Below are 17099 nucleotides of genomic sequence, written 5' to 3'. Positions count from 1 at the left end.
CAATAAATTTTAATGTATCAGAATGTGAAAAGTTCAGGGATTTAATTTCAGATTCCACATTGCAAGTATTCTCTAAGAAATTACCACTTGCTGAAATTTGGTGTACTGTCAAAGAATATCCAAAATTATCTGAAAAAGCAGTTGAAATAGTCCTCCCTTTTCTATTTGTATGAGGCTAGATTTTCTTCAGATCCTTGAGTAACAGATTAAATGCAGAAACAACTATGAGAATTCACTTGTTTTCTATTAAGCTGAATATTTAAGAGATTTGCCAAGATAAAAACAATGCCAGTGTTTCTTATTAATTTGTTTCAGAAAGTAATAATTATTTAATATTTCAAGTAAAAATTAAAGTTTTATATTTTCATTAAAATGTTTTTTTTTGCATATTTTCAGTAAATCTTAGACATTTTGTTTTGTCAACATGTAATGAGTTTTATTTAAAAATAAATTTTAAAATATTGCTCAATTCAAATTTCAAAGTCAGTAAAATATGATAGATATAATACAAAAAAATTCCCACTTTGGTGTTCTCAATAATTTTTTAGAGTGTAAAGGATTTCTTAGGTCAAAAAATTTTTAGAACTGTTGGTCTAGGGAAACCTTTTAATGGTTAAGTAGCTATCTTAATATTGTATATTCTGCAATATAGGACTTGTTCCAGAAGAAACAGAAGAAAATGTTGAAGGAGAAATGAGCACTGAAGATTGCAAATTACAAGACTTGCCTCCATGTTGGGGATTGGATATAGTTTGTGGTAAAGGAACAGATTTCAACTATGGGCCATGGGCTGATAGGCAGAGGTACTTGATTAAATTACATTTCTACTAAGTCAAATGTATTGGGATAATACTATAATTTTTATTAAAAAACTAGTTCAGTATTTTTATAAGCTAATTTATTATGGCAGGGTAAAATATCACTAAACATTTTAATCCAAATAATTTGTAGAACAATTGGTATAAGCAAGTTTGCTCTAAAGGAGGCGCTAATTCATTAGAAAAGTGGTGAATGAGCAGCATATTATTGGTTGGTTGGTTTTTTCTTTTGTATTTAATCAGTGAATATACCAAGGATTGTTGGGATTATGGAGATTCAGAGCTAAAAGTTCAGTTTAGGAAAAAAGAAACAAAAGAGTTTTATTAAGATGAAGAACTTAGAAAAGCACTGTGTTAGTTTTACTAAGGTTGTCATAACAAAGTACCACCAACTTTGTGGCTTAAACTGCAGAAATTTCTCATAGTTCTGAAGGTTAGAATTCTGAGACCAAGGTGTTGGCAGGATTGGTTCCTTCTGAGGGCTGTGAGGGAAGGATGTGTTCAAGGCCTCTTTCCTTGGGCTGTAGATGGTCATTCTGTATCTTCACACAATCTACCCTCTTATATGTTTTATACGTCTCTGTGTCCAAATTTCCTCTTCTTAGAAGAACGCCAGACATACTGGCCTAGGGCCCACCCTACTGATCGCTTTTTAACTTAAGTTTTAACTTAAGTGATTTCTGCCTAGCATTATTAGAATTATATACTTTGTCAAGTACTACATTCTTTTAACCTTGTTATCTCTCGTGTATAGGAATACCAGTTGCCTTAAGTAGCTATTTAAATAACAGTTGAATGGTAAATGTGTAAGTAAGTATGTTTGAAAACTTGGAATATACTAATATAATACCTAATTAAGTTTTGGGTTAGATTTTTAGAGTTGAAAGTAAACAGCTTAAAATTTCAAGTTAGGAAACAAATATTTTTCAAATTACTGGATTTAAATGTTCCTTTTATGATAAAATTTTTCATACACTAAACCATGATGCTTTTTCTGTGGAATAGTTGAAAGTGAGGAGCTTTACATTCCATTAAGTAACAGTTATATTTGAAAGGAAAAAATTAAAGCAATGCTTTAACACAAACACATAAAATATTTTTGCATTTTAGCATTTGAATAAAGTGCAATTCTTCTTAAGCTGTATTTAATTTTAATGCATTAAGAAAAAGTATTAGGCTATATTTACATGAAAATCCAAGCTGAAATTCCTTTAGTATATAGTCATAGAGAAATGATACTGAAGATGATGTGAAAAAAAAAGTTGTCTTTACCAACTCCATTCAGTTAGTCCTGCCACTGCTAGGAGAGAACAGCAATACATTTCTTAACCTGAACTTAACAGAACCATTCAGATTTATTAAAAAGAAAGAGAAAAATTTATCACTTGAGTTTAGTTTCCTTTTGTGAGTAGCAATAGTACTTATCTCCTCCCTTACATACTCAAATTGTGCATTTCCTTTTCTGTAGCCATTTCCTTTACTCCTTCCCCATATTGAGTTTCTAAACAAATATGAACTGTTATCAGAATGTTAATTAGGTCAGTTTTTTTAAGCATTTACATTTAAGCATGTAAAAAATGTAGGAGAAAATCTCACCTGTTTTATTATTGGATAGTTTACTCAGCATGGTGAGTTGTTGTTTTTGTTTTTGTTTTTGTTTTTTTTAATATTTACTTATTTGGCTGCATCAGGTCTTAATTGTGGGTAATGGGTTCAGTTCCCCTGGAGCACGTGGGGTCTTTGATCCCCAACCAGGGCTCAAACCTGTGTCCCCTGCATTACAAGGTGGATTCTTAACCATTGGATCACCAGAGAAGTTTTTAATCTCTGATTAAAAAGGCATGACCTTATTTAGTTTGTAGATTTTTTATGTCTATCACTTTTATATGATTTTCTCAATCTTTAAGATATTCAGCTTTTCAAGTGTTTTCATGACAGTTAAAATCCAAACTTTATAAATTTGTACTTAACTCCTTAATGATAAACTATAATAATGCTAATATTCCTGACATTGTCTGGCCTTTTATTGCTTTCACTTAAGTGCTTTCAGAGCTTTCCAGGTGGTGCTAGTGGTAAAGAATCAGCCTGCCAATGCAGGAGACATTAGAGACATGGGTTTGGTCTCTGGGTTGGGAAGATCCCCTGGAGGAGAACAGAACAACCCATTCCAGTATTCTTGTCTGGAGAATTCCATGAAAGAAGAGCCTTACGGATTACAGTCCATGGGGTTGCAGAGACTGAAGCAACTTAGCACTTAAGTGCTCTCATTTATATTTTCACAACTCAGTGAGAGATACTAGGACAAGTGTGGTGAACTGATTATACCTGTGAAAGAATGGAGATGCAGAGAGGTTCAGTGATTTGGACAAGATAAGGAAGCTGTACCATATGGAGCCAAGATTCAAACCAACCCTTCAAGTCTACTGCTCTTTTCATTATATCTTGCTGCCCATTTTATAGTCCCTGATCATCTAATGATCAGATGGATTCTTTGTCATTAATATCTTAGTTATATATATTTGTGTGTCTTCACCAAAACATTTATAAATTGAATTTTCATGTCGTTAATGATGGCAAATTAAAGTCTAAAATCAATCAGTTTGCAAATTTTGTTCCGTTCATCTAATTTTTCTCTGTTCATTCCAAGCAGCATTTCCAGTTACTCATGACTCCTTCCTCATCTTTTCCTTTTAAAAGTCACAAATTGATACTTTTTCTGAATGTATGAGTAACATGCTAATTTTTTAATTACATAGAAGAGTCTGAATTGAAAATTTCTTGATTTCTTTCATCTTTTGTCACATAAGGGGAGGCAAATACATTAGAGCTCTAGCTTACAAACACTTGCATCTTTTTAGAAACCTGTTTCTCTTTAGACTCTTATTGTTATAATATTGATTAAAAATGATTATAAAAATAATAGAATAACATTTCTTTCTATGTGCCATGTACTACCAAGTGTTTGATGTGTGTTGTCATTTAATTCTTGGATCTATTCTCTGAGACTGGTTATGATAAACCTCATTTACAAGTGAGGAAGCAGGCAAGTATCCTCAGAAAGGTTAAGTAATTATCCAGAAAGCAAAAATGATTCTAATTAAACCATTCCCCTTCAACTCTTTATTTGCCATTTGTACATTTGATATACTTGTAGAAAGTCTTTACTTTCTCAACAGTATTGGTTGAATAGTGTAAACTGGGTCTTGCTGCTGCTGCTGCTGCTAAGTCGCTTCAGTCGTGTCCGACTCTGTGCGACCCCATAGACGGCAGCCCACCAGGCTCTGCTGTCCCTGGGATTCTCCAGGCAAGAACACTGGAGTGGATTGCCATTTCCTTCTCCAACGCGTGAAAGTGAAAAGTCAAAGTGAAGTCGCTCAGTCGTGTCCGACTCTTAGCGACCCCATGGGCTGCTGCAGCCTACCAGGCTCCTCCATCCATGGGATTTTCCAGGCAAGAGTACTGGAGTGGGATGCCATTGCCTTCTCCGAAACTTGGTCTTACCCACGTCTTATTTTATAGCAGTATATTAGGTGCTCAAAGCTCATTGATCTCTGAAAATAGAAAACAATGGAGAAAATAGTCTTTCATTTTACTGAAAGGAAACTATAGTAGGTGTTATTTTGTGACTTATTTTTTTGAAATTTATGTCCAATTGTTAAATGAGATAGTGATGATAATATCAGTATAAAGTATAATACTGATTTTAGTCTTTTTTATGAGAAGCAATTTCATTTGAATAACTTGTCATTATTCTTTCTTCCTCCTTATTTAGAGATTGTCTATGGAAGTTCTTCTTCCCTCCTGATTATCAAGTTCTGAAAGTTTCTGAAATTGCACAGCCTGGGAGACCAAGACAGATCCTTGCTTTTGAACTACGAATGAATATTATTGCAGATGCTACAATTGACTTGTTGTTTACCAAAAATAGGGTAATTATTGAAATTGTAGAAAGTAATGTTTAAAATTTGACCATTATCTTCCAGAGTGTTTTTCTGGTAATTAGTCCCATGCGTGTGTGCTAAGTTGCTTCCAGTTGTGGTTGAGTCTTTGAGACCCTGTGGACTTTAGCCTACCAGGCTCCTCTGTCCATGGAATTCTCCAGGCAAGAATACTGGAGTGGGTTGCCCTCCTCCAGGGTGTCTTCCCTACCCAGGGATTGAACCCGCATTTCTTATGTCTTCTGCATTGGTAGGTGAGTCCTTACCCTAGTGCCACATGGGAAACCCGACTAGTGCTATACTTGGATTCATTTCTGTGAGCTTTGCCTGACCCCTATCCCCAGTATGTATGTTACATCATTAAGTGCCAAATACTGGAAAGAATTAATGAAAATAGACTTTGATACTGTAGTCTCCTTCTTCTTCTCCTTTGAATCTAGCCAAATTGTTTTAGTGTATTTTTGGTATAAATTTGAACTTTTGCTCTTAGGAACTTTTAATACCTATTTAATATTGTTGTTGTGACTCAGTGCCTGACTCTTTGCAATCCCATGGACTGTAGCCTGCTAGGCTCCTCTGTCCATGGGATATTCCAGGCAAGAATACTGGAGTGGGTTGCCATTTTTTTCTTCAGGGAATCTTCCCGACCCAAGGCTTGAACTTTGGCGGGCAGAGTCTTTACCACTGAGCCACCTGGGAAGCCCTATTTAATATTGTGTATGTGTGCTATGCTCAGTTGTGTTCGACTATTTGTGGCCCTTTGTACAATAGCTTCCCAGGCTCCTCTGTCCATGGAATTTTTCAGGCAAGACTACTGGAGTGGCTTTCCATTTCCTCCTCCAGGTGATCTTCCTGACACTACAAGCGAACCCATGTCTTCTGTATTGCAGGCAGATTTCTTTTCTGCTGAGCCATTGGATTGATGATTGATTTTTGTCTGCGTTAATAACTGAAAAGTATAGATGTGAGAATAATTATAATGTCTCATATGAATTTTTTCTTTTGGTAGGAAACAAATGCTGTACATGTAAATGTTGGAGCTGGTTCATATTTAGAAATTAATATTCCAATGACGGTTGAGGAAAATGGTAAGCTACAATGAGTGTTTTTCTTTTTAAGTGATTATAGGCATAATTAATATATAAATAATTATTAATCTACTTAGACTAAAATTAATTGAGTTTTCTCTTTCAGTTTTCTGTTATATTTTAATGTGCCCTTGAAAAGTGAAAGTGAAGTCGCTCAGTCGTGTTTGACTCTTTGCGACCCCATGGACTGTAGCCTACAAGGCTCCTCTGTCCATGGGATTTTCCAGGCAATAGTACTGGAGTGGATTGCCATTTCCTTCTCCAGGGGATCTTCCCAACCCAGGGATTGAACCCAGGTCTCCCGCATTGTAGGCAGGCGCTTTACCATCTGAGCCACCAGGGAAGTCCTATGTGTGTCCTTAGTAAATGCTGTATAATTATTCATGCACCTAGAGAGAAGAGAAAAACTGTTTTATTCAAGCTAGGTCTTATTTGTGCTGTCATTGTACTTTATACCTTTCTTTTGTAAGATTGTGCATAATTTGCTTAGCATATGTTTTTCCTACTAGTCTATTGCTCTGTAAAAGCAGGTGCTGTATATTTCTTTTTACCAGTGTATACCTGGTACCAAACCCAAGATCTGGCACATGAAACATGGTCCATGGGCAGAAATTGATTCAGTAGCTAATAAGCTTTGTTTTAAGTTATATCTTTAGTAGACTTTTGTCAGAGAGTAAGCTTGTTCTTTGAATAGCATAACTTTAAGAAAGCAGAATATTTCATGTTTAACATATTAAATCATGCCCTGATAGTTGTAGTTTCATCTGAGGTAAGATAATCTAAGTTCATTATGCATTTGAAATTTGGGCCCTGATACAGATTAACCAGTAACATTAAACATTAAATACTTTTTGTTAAATTTATCAAAATGTCAAATAGTCTTCCTAATTTTTCTTTGTTTTTCCTATTCTCTTATTACATTTGTAATTGATAACAATTGAAATTCTGCTTTATTCACTCTTGAGAGTATGGAGAGTAGCAGCTTACCCTTATTTTTAAATTACTGTCTAGCAGTATTTCTATCACTTTCCCAGAAGCATGACTAGAGTAATTTTATATGATTGGCTCTCTTTCCTTATTTCTGTCACTCATTTTGTTTCTACAATAAGAAGAAAGCAGGCAAAGGGGTTGACTAGTTTGTGTTAAAAAGATAGCAGTTGAGTCTGCCTGCTTAGATAATTAATCGAAAAAGTGACTGAAAATGAGGTAGTATCTTTTCCCTTTAACTTTAGAGCTATTATAGTGAAGAACTAAACCTTATCTTAGTTACTTTTAAAAGAATAATCATACTAAATCTTAAAGTAGATATTGAGATTCTCTAGGATTCAGAGTAGTCGGTTGGAAAGTAGCATCTTTTAGGATAGCCTTAATTACTGACATATAGGTAATTCTGTAGGGGAAAGACAGTTGGGTGTTGCATAAAATTGAGAATAGTTCAGTTAAGGGAGTGCTTTTGCCTTTTTTAAACTGATGATGCAAATAGGATAATATTTGTACATATTTTTTAGGGGTACAGTTATTGGTGCACAGGGGTAAAGGGGCCATCTGAGGACTGAGGCATCATCATCTTGACCTATCATGAATTCATGGGAAGTGCCACAGCACAGTGACTGTGGAACTACATGAGCTAAAGGTCTAAGGAAAACCCAGTCAGATTCTTGGTAAAGTTGTTGTTTAGTTACTTGGTCATGTCCAACTCTTTTGCAACCCCGTGGACTATAGCCTGCCAGGCTCCTCTGTCCATGGAATTCCCCAGGCAAGAATACTGGTGTGAGTTGCCATTTCCTTCTCCAGAGGATCTTTCTGACCCAGGGATCGAACCCACATCTCCTGCATTGACAGGAGGATTCTTTACCAGTGAGTCACCAGGAAGCCTGGTAAAGGTTAGATCGCTTTTAAGATGAGTATCTTCAGAGAGAAAAATAGACTGAAGTCTTAGATAATAACAGAATAAAACATTTAAAACTTCCCCAAAAGATTCCGATGTTTGGGGGAAAAAATGCCCAGAGTGGGATGCATGTTGAATTAACCATATAATAATGATCATAGTTTTAGTGTTCATAGGAGGACAGTCCATCAAAAAAAGAAGTGAAATACTCTGAACTTTTCTGCTTTTATTCAGAAAAGGGCTGTGTTGTTTGATAACTGTCATTATGTAAGGAATAGCTGTTGTTCAGAAACTGTCACAATATAATGAGTAGTTGAAAATGATGAATATATGTACCCTTGAGTTAATGGGGAAAAAAAAGTCATGGGAGCAGTCTTAAAAACTTGCTTATTAATCATTTAGAAAATAGACTTGTAGTTTGGCATTAGAAAGCAAGATCAGGATAGATATTATATGAAAATGGAACTTTTTTTTCTCATCAGAGCTGTCCAAAATGAGAAAGGTTATGGATTAGATAGCATAGTCCACATTATTGGAAGTGTATTTAAATAGTAACTAATCACCAGTTTTCAGGAATTCCTTCTTTGGGTGGTGGGGGAATTGGTTTCCAGTTTCTGAAAATTTTAATTATCTATTTTTTTAGGTTCTTATTTTTTATGTTTTTACCTATTTTAGGTTATACCCCTGCGATTAAAGGACAGCTCTTACATGTTGATGCCACTACCAGCATGCAATACCGGACTCTCTTAGAAGCGGAAATGTTAGCAGTAAGTCTAATGTATATGATGATACACATATACCTATAAAATACAAATTTGGGTTTTATTTTTTAGTATAAAATTTTAATGGTCAAGTCATCAAATGATCTGTCTTCTTATTCAGGAACCACCAGGTGCTCTTGCCCATATTTTTGGGAAGAAGAGTAGATTCTCGATGCTTTGGATTCCTTTTGGCCTCTCCCTATTGCTCTTCTTTTAGGGGAAATGAATATAAGGCAGCAACACATGGGTTTTTGGCCTTTAAAAATTTGAGAAGTTGTATACCTGTGGCGGATTCATTTTAATGTTTGGCAAAACCAATACAATATTGTAAAGTTTAAAAATAAAATTAAAAAAAAATTTGAGAAGTTGTTAGAATTTTTTTTTTTTAATTTCATTGTATGGCTAGACACTCTCCTATGCTGTAAATAATTAGATAAATTTTTACTGTATGTTTCCTGGCCCCATCAGATTCTTTCTCAAGGTTAATAGTTCACTGTCCTTTTTACTTGATGAATAAAGTACAAGGAAGAAAATCTGATTGATACCCTAAATTGCACCACATTAGAAACAGAATTAATGTGGAAACACTCATGATTAAAAATTGCAGGCCAGGAACTCATTAATCAATCTGATTGTTATTTTTTCTCAGGGATAACAATAATAACCAAATTTACTGTGTGGAATAACTTATATTCAGAGAGGATTGTTTTATATTAGATGGTATCATTAGGTCCTTAATTGTTTATCTAAACAAGCACATTTACACGATATACGTAAATTAAGAGGAAAATTTTACAGTTTTCCAAGAATATATTGAGTACTATAAATATGTGTTAAACTGACATATTTAGCATTTTAATGAATTCCTGAGCTATTGCTGATAAATGGTACTGTGCAATAATGCTATTCCTGGTCAGGCAGCTCTTGCCTTTGGAGAATTGCCAAGTCTTGGCAGGTGAAATATATCACAAAGCACCATGTCAGATTTATAACTACTGTGCTGTCAAATGAGAAGCCAGGAGGCACTGGTGGCCAAACTTCTGTGTGACAGGGTGCACTGCACTCGATCCTCCTTGACCCTGAGCCTCACACTTAACAGATTAAGTTTAAAGAAGAATTAATGAGGTTACTCTCTTTGTTTAGCTACAGTATCAAAACTGTAGCCTGATTTGTTCTTAAACTTTTTTGGCCACATCATGGCTTAGTATTTCATGAGCTGGATGTAACCATGGGTACTGACCTTTAGCCACAGCAATTTGAAAATCTGTATAGGACCGTCTGTTCAACTCAGTAGGAAAATAAGTTTTAATTACCTGTTTGTGTGAGTTCATTTCTAATGCTGTTCACACAATGTCATGTTTTAACGTCTAACATTTTGCTTAACATTTGGCTTGCAGTTTCACATCAATGCCAGCTACCCCCGAATATGGAACATGCCACAGACATGGCAGTGTGAATTAGAGGTTTATAAAGCCACCTACCACTTCATCTTTGCACAGAAGAATTTTTTTACAGGTAATTTTCTAATAAGTAAGAATACAGTGAGATTTATCAGAGAGAATTTGTTTATATTAATTAAGTTTTGCCTTTAGATTCAACATAGAGACTTAATGACACAATTCATACTTTTTCACTTTTATACTTCTTTTGGGGCTGAGATTATTAGAGGAAAAATTTAAATATATATGTTCTGTGCTGTCTTTTTTTTTTGTAATTTTTAATTTTATTTTATTTTTAAACTTTACATAATTGTATTAGTTTTGCCAAATATCAAAATGAATGGACTTCTGTGCTGTCTTTTAACCCATAGAAGGAAACTGTGAACCCAAAATTGACCTTGGAAGGAAGTGCAAGAATTCTTTTTTGTGTCACTCTAATGGGGGAGTTAGATGGGGAGAATGAATTGGTTTTTTCCTCTTTATGAATTAGGCATCATAGTGGATTTATTATTTTGTTTTAATTATTGTAATCCACAGACAATATATTCACATAGTCAAATATGTTTTTATATTCAGAGTCCCTACTTAACTCCTTTCTGTTGATGTATATAATTGAATTAATACTATCATTAGTTGGAAAAATTCTTTTATTTCTTGCAGCATGTTATGATAGCTACTTATTACATTTTATGAATATGGGAATGTGTAGTCTTAGTCTCTGAATAACATAAATGTTTAATCACTACAGTAATTTAAATTATTACATAAAAGTAAGCATCTTTTTAGCTTTCTGTAAGAAGTTTAACCAAACAGAATCAGTCTGCTTTTCCAGGATCAGTGGCTACCCCAGAGTTTCTATTTGTTTGACTGATTGCTACATTTATCCATTTGTTTGTCCACCCACCAGTTGTTTATTTGTGGGTATAGCAGTGATTAAGATATGCATAGGTAGTCCTGTCGTGACATTATTTACTAGTAATATGATGTGAGCCAAATTGTTTAATTGTTTAAGCTTCAGTACCTTATCTATGAAATAGAGACAAGTTACATGATTCTTCTCCAGGATTCAGGTTTCAAGGTCTCAGTAGTAGAAACTTTGACAGAGTCCCAGAAAGTTAAGCTTTTGTCAGTGAAGCTGGACAATGAATACTTAATTCAGGTTTATGAAAAAAAAAAATATATCTAGAACTTAGTGTGTATTAGTGTCTGTCTCTGTTTTAAAGCAGTTTCACATATTAAATCATTAAACTTCTATAATAACTCTCTGAGGTCAATTTTATTATCATTATTTTATAGAAGAGGGTAGTCAGTTACAGAGTGGTTAAGCACTTTGTCTAGGTTTAGGTTGACTAGGTCAGGTTAGGATTCCAACCCAAAAGTCTGGCCCAAGAATCTGTTTTTATATAAATAACTTCTTTTCCTTCTCACTTAATATTTTGTCATTTCTAACTTTGCTTGTCTTTTAAAGTAGATTCCAGTTTCTTTATTTTTAGATTTTTTAGATTATAAATTATTTAATTTATTTAAACTTAAAAAACCCAACATTTTCAAGCATGTTATACTTCACATTGTGTTTCCTCCAGATTTCACAATCTCAGACTTTAGTAATGCTAAGAATAGTTAGATAGAAGTATAAATTTCTCAAGATTTAATGTTAATTTTGTAGTAGTGCTTACATTTAGACTGAATATTTTATTAAACAAGTACTCATTTCTTAAAATATAATTGTGTTTTTCTTGAATCTTTTTCTTTCTCTAACTCTAATCTTTATGCTTCTATCTGTTGAAATTCATTTTTGAGTTACTTTTTTTCTAAAATTGATTTGGAGAAATTTTTAAAATGTAGAAAGGTACAAAGCTTAAGTTCTCATTTCCCAGATTTAACAACTGTAATATTTAGATGTATTACTTCCAAAATCTTTCTGCTGCAGTGGGCATGCTCAGTAGTGTCTTACTCTTTGCGACCCCATGGACTAGTAACCCACCAGGCAACTCTGTTGATGGGATTTTCCAGGCAAGAACATTGGAGTGAGTTGCCATTTCCTTCTCCAGGGGATCTTTCCAACCCAGGGATCGAACCTGCATCACCTGCATTGGCAGGAGGATTCTTTGCCACTGCACCACCTAAGAAAACCCCAGAAATCTTTCTAGAATCCTTTAAAAACTTTTTTATTCTTTAAAAAAGATAGAATAATATTAGTCTAATCTTGGAGAAAATACACTTGGTCATAGTGTTTGAATTGCTTTTCTCTTTTCTCAGTTTTACATTTCTTTATTGACAGATTTTTGCAGAAAATAAATTGTCTATCTGTATGTCTCATGAACCATTCTCACATTAGTTATTAGTGAGCTAAAATTGTTCATAAGCAATTTCAATGTGAGACAAAGATCACTTCATGATAAAAACAATATAGAGCTGCCTCAAGAACGAAAGATTCAAAACAAAGGCAGAAGTGAAGTCTTTACTGGCAATAGTGAAATTGACTTAGGTTTACTCTAAGAGAAGAACATGACATTATAATAGTATTACAATCCCAGTACCACTTGATGGATATTTTATAGGGTGTAGCTTTCCTGGTAGCTCAGCTGGTAAAGTATCCACCTGCAATGCAGGGGACCCCAGTTTGATTCCTGGGTTGGGATGGTCTCGCTGGAGGGGGGATAGGCTACCCACTCCAGTATTCTTGGGTTTCTCTGGTGACTCATCTGGTAAAAAATGCACCTTTGATGTGGGAGACCTGGGTTCAATCCCTGGGTTTGGAAGATCCCCGGAGAAGAGAATGGCTACCTACTCCAGTATTCTAGCCTGGAGAATTCCATGGACTATATATAGTCCCAGGGGTTGCAAAGAGTTGGACACGACTGAGCGACTTTTGCTGGCCTAACAAATAGGCCAGCAAATTATAAAGCAAGTTGTAATTATATAGTAATTACTTAATTATAAGTAATTAATTATTTAAGTAATTATTACAACTTAGTTAATTATAAAGTAAGTTGTAAATGAGGTTTTTTCCCAGACTAATATTTAGATTACCAACTTCACAACTTTTTTTTTTTCCATTCCCAATATTTGTTGAGACATGTTTTATAGTTTGGTCCATTACCATTGAAAAAAATTCCATGTATATTTGAAATGAATGTAGTTAATAAATTGCCTATTAGTTCATGTTTAGCTGAATTTTTCAAACATTCTGTATATTTACTGATGTTTAGTATGCTTGACTTATCAATAATTAAGCATCAAGCATCAAAAACCTTCCTTTTTCTGGTAAATTTATTTGGTAAAACCAGCTGGTAATAAGGGCATTTTTTGGTTTAAAGAGAAATACATATTGGAAATAGTTTTTGAGGTTCCTAGTAAAAATATTTTGTTACCATAATTTTTAATATTTATCAGTAAAGATGTTGTGTAAGCTGGTGGGGAAACTGTACTGCAGAATATATTGAAATTGTAGATAAGATACTTGAAAAACGTGTAAGATATTAAAATAGAAATTGACTAATAACTATAAAATTACATTGGTTTCTTTAGATTAGTAGATTATTTGAATTTGTGTTTATTTCATTAGCAATTATATTTCAGCCTTTTAATTAGTAGTATCAAGTAAATAAATGCAACCACTATAAGCTGAGATTCTCTTATGAATAATGATTCAAAACAAATATAAACCATGATCTCAACCTGTAGAAAATTAGGAGGGTATCGGGAGAGGGAGCTCTAGAGCCTGAGCCTACCTTCGAGCAAGGGAGTCTTGGCTCCAGGCCCCCTTCTGGGCATGGAGGGCAGTGTGTGGTTCCTGTTGGTCAAGAAGGAGGTGGGCTTGGGGCTCAAAGCAAAGGGGACTTAGCTGCAGCATCTGTCACCCCCATCCCTCTGGCCTCCCTCAGTTCCCCACACTTGGATCTTTCCTTCCTCACTCTGACTCTGTCCCTTCCCTATAGCCCAGCCTGGATCTATCCCCATGACCTATCTGCACCCTCCCACTGCTCCCCTGACCATGGCCCTCCCCCTGCAGCCACCCTCTCTTCTACATGGGTGACCCACTTCACTCTATCTGGGTTCTCACCTCTAGCCAGTCTCCAGCTTTCTGCTGTAGTCTAACCTCAAGCCCTTCTGTTATGGTCTAACCTCTGAACTTTCCACTGTGGTCATGCCCTTGACCTGCAGTCTAACATCCAGCCTTGTCCTGTACTTTCACCTCTCACCCTCCCACAGCAGCTTCACTGCCCTTATGGTGTAACATCCAACCATTCCAGTGGTCCAAGGTCCACCCTAGAACTCTCCCTTGCTATTTAACCTCCAACTAAGGTGGTCTAGATTTCCCTGATGGCTCAGCTGTGAAAGAATCCATATGCAGTGCAGAGGAGACAAGAGACGCAGGTTCAATCCCTGGGTCGGGAAGATCCCCTAGAGAAGGAAATGGTAACCCACTCCAGTATTCTTGCCTGAAAAATCCCATGGACAGAGGAGCCTGGCAAGCTACAGTGCAGAGGGTTGCAAAGACTCAGACACGACTGAGCAACTAAGCACATTGCTTATGTGCATATCTTTATTTATCAATCTCAAGTATATTGCACAACCATGAATTGTGACCCTAACAAGTACATGGAAGATGTGAATACAGAGGAAATCTCTATGATTGGAAGGCAATTAGAGAAAGTAAGAAAGGGCATTAAGATCTGAAATAATCTTTGTAAATGAACTCAGTAACATTAATGAAAATTTGCATAGTGTTTTCATAAAACATTCCAAAGCATATTCATTTTTATCAGCTTCACAACTCTGAAAAGAGACAGCTGTTACTGTTATCCCTGAGTTAATGGTGAGGAGATTGAAGAAACATTCAACAACTTGGGCAGACTCATGAAGCCAATAAGTGGGAGAGACATTTAAGAACAATTTTTTGACTATAGACCCTTGTTCTCTCTATATGGTCATGCTATTGTTAAAGATGGTTAGCATTTTCCTTAACAAAGAGGTTACCAATGAGTGTGTTTATTTTAGAAGGAATGAATAATTTGAATAAAAGTGCAGAACCAAGCATGTTTATGAGGGAAAAACATGAGGAAAAACAACTTGATGAGTGATAAATTTTGTATTGTGTAGTTGGTTAACGGCAGAGATGACGTTTGGGCACCTCCTGAGTGCTGACCATTGTGTTAAAGCTAGTGATAATGCAGTCAGGATAGTTAGGTACGATAGTATGTAGAAATAAAGTTTTAGAAGTAAGCATAGATACTGTAAGATATGATAAACTATTGGGATTGCTTGTTAAAAGAAATAAAAATGTATTTAAAATAAAGTAAAATTAAGTGGAATTTTCCTTTCTCTAGTCTCAGAATAGGTTAATTGGCCATATGCCTTTTATTGCTGATATAGTAAAATTCTGCATCTTATTAATACTAATTTTTATTGAAACTTGATATTATTTTGTCATTTTCCTGAGAGGATTTAATATATGTGTACAGGTTTCTGTATGTTGCAGTTATTTTTAAAATGAGTTCATACAATATTTGACTTCTGAGTTCTTTACTGAATCTAATATTTCTCCTTTAAAGATATCCTTTAAAATTCAAGGAAAATGACTTTAAATATATAATTAATTTTGCCTATTATTTTTCTTAGAATATCTTTAACAAGTGCCACCATTCATGTGCTATCTTGTGACAGTTTCTGTGCTAAAAGTTCACTTATTATCCCCTCAATTCTCACAATAAGTCTGTCAATTGTCCCCATTTTGTAAAAGAGAAGACCAATAGAATTTCAGTCATTTGTTCAAGATTATATTATATAACTAGTAAAACGATAAGCCAGAATATAAACCCAGGACTATCTGGTTGTCAAGAGTTTGTGTTATAACAATGGTACTTGCTGCTCTCCATCAAATACACAAAGTTCTGATTTTGTAGCACTGTATTATGTACTGAGTGTACAAAGATGAGCTTGACACCTTTAGGAGGATACGATTTATTGAAGAATGTGATTCCTGTGAGTATATAATACATGCAAATGATGTGAATGCTAGAAGGAAAAGCACTGTGACATCTTTATATAGTATAAAGAGCTTTTGCCTGTTGGGTTTAAAAAAATATTTAAGTATGAAAGGATATGCAGACAAAATATATGAACACAATTTTGAAAAGCAACAATTAAAGCATCTAATGCAGCAGTACAGTAAATCAGCAGTCAGTAAAGCTGATTGACTGTAATTCTACGGCCAAGACTGTTTTGCTCACATTGTATTCCCAGGGTCTAGAACAGAGTGTGCACACAGTAGACATTCTGTAGATATTTGTTTTGTGAATAAAGTGACATGAAAAAATATTCAACCCTCCTTGTAACGAAAATATTCAATTAAACTGAGATACCATTTTTCAGTTATCAGAAATCAAGATGCAGCACCCCAGCTGCCATCAAAAAAATAAAAATAGAGGTAGAAAGAAATATAATGCAGGAACAGGTACAGTGAAACAGATAGTTGACCATACATTTTTAATAACATGAATTGATCTACTACTTTTGGAAAGCAGTTTGTGATTTATTGTTGCTTAGTCACTTAGTCGTGTTCAACTCTTTGCGACCCTATGGACTGTAGCTCTCCAGGCGCCTCTGTCCACAGGATTTCCCAGGAAAGAATACTGGAGTGGGTTGACATTTCCCTCTCTAGGGGGTCTTCCTGACCCAGGAATCAAACCTGCGTCTCCTGCATCTCCTGCATTGGCAGGTAGATTCCACACCACTGAGCCAGCTGGGGAGTCCTTGTGATTTATAATAGCCTTCAGTTCAGTTCAGTTCAGTCGCTCAGTCATGTCCGACTCTTTGCGACCCCATGAATCGCAGCACACCAGGCCTCCCTGTCCATCACCAACTCCCGGAGTTCACTCAGACTCACGTCCATCGAGTCAGTGATGCCATCCAGCCATCTCATCCTCTGTTGTCCCCTTCTCCTCCTGCCCCCAATCCCTCCCAGCATCAGAGTCTTTTCCAATGAGTCAATTCTTTGCATGAGGTGGCCAGAGTACTGGAGTTTCAGCTTTAGCATCATTCCCTCCAAAGCAATCCCAGGGCTGATCTCCTTCAGAATGGATGGTTGGATCTCCTTGCAGTCCAAGGGACTCTCAAGAGTCTTCTTCAACACCACAGTTCAGAAGCATCAATTCTTCGGCG

The 17099-nt window shown here is 35.4% G+C and overlaps 1 protein-coding gene across 7 annotated transcripts in view; it reads left to right on the top strand.

Annotated features, from left to right (window-relative positions):
- BLTP1 (bridge-like lipid transfer protein family member 1) overlaps positions 1-17099 on the top strand; it is a 195426-nt gene that overhangs the window by 36971 nt on the left and 141356 nt on the right. For all 7 annotated transcript variants that reach the window (XM_070769147.1, XM_070769148.1, XM_070769152.1 and 4 more), the window contains exons 11-15: positions 653-803; positions 4591-4747; positions 5766-5844; positions 8408-8499; positions 9891-10008. In XM_070769147.1, the coding sequence (XP_070625248.1) occupies positions 653-803; positions 4591-4747; positions 5766-5844; positions 8408-8499; positions 9891-10008 (597 nt within the window). The remainder of the gene's footprint in view (positions 1-652; positions 804-4590; positions 4748-5765; positions 5845-8407; positions 8500-9890; positions 10009-17099) is intronic.

The sequence above is a fragment of the Bos indicus genome, chromosome 17 (assembly GCF_029378745.1).
Source record: "Bos indicus isolate NIAB-ARS_2022 breed Sahiwal x Tharparkar chromosome 17, NIAB-ARS_B.indTharparkar_mat_pri_1.0, whole genome shotgun sequence".
In the NCBI taxonomy this organism is placed as follows: domain Eukaryota; kingdom Metazoa; phylum Chordata; class Mammalia; order Artiodactyla; family Bovidae; genus Bos; species Bos indicus.
Note: the sequence above shows the minus strand (reverse complement) of the source record. Positions and strands in the feature narration are given on the sequence as shown.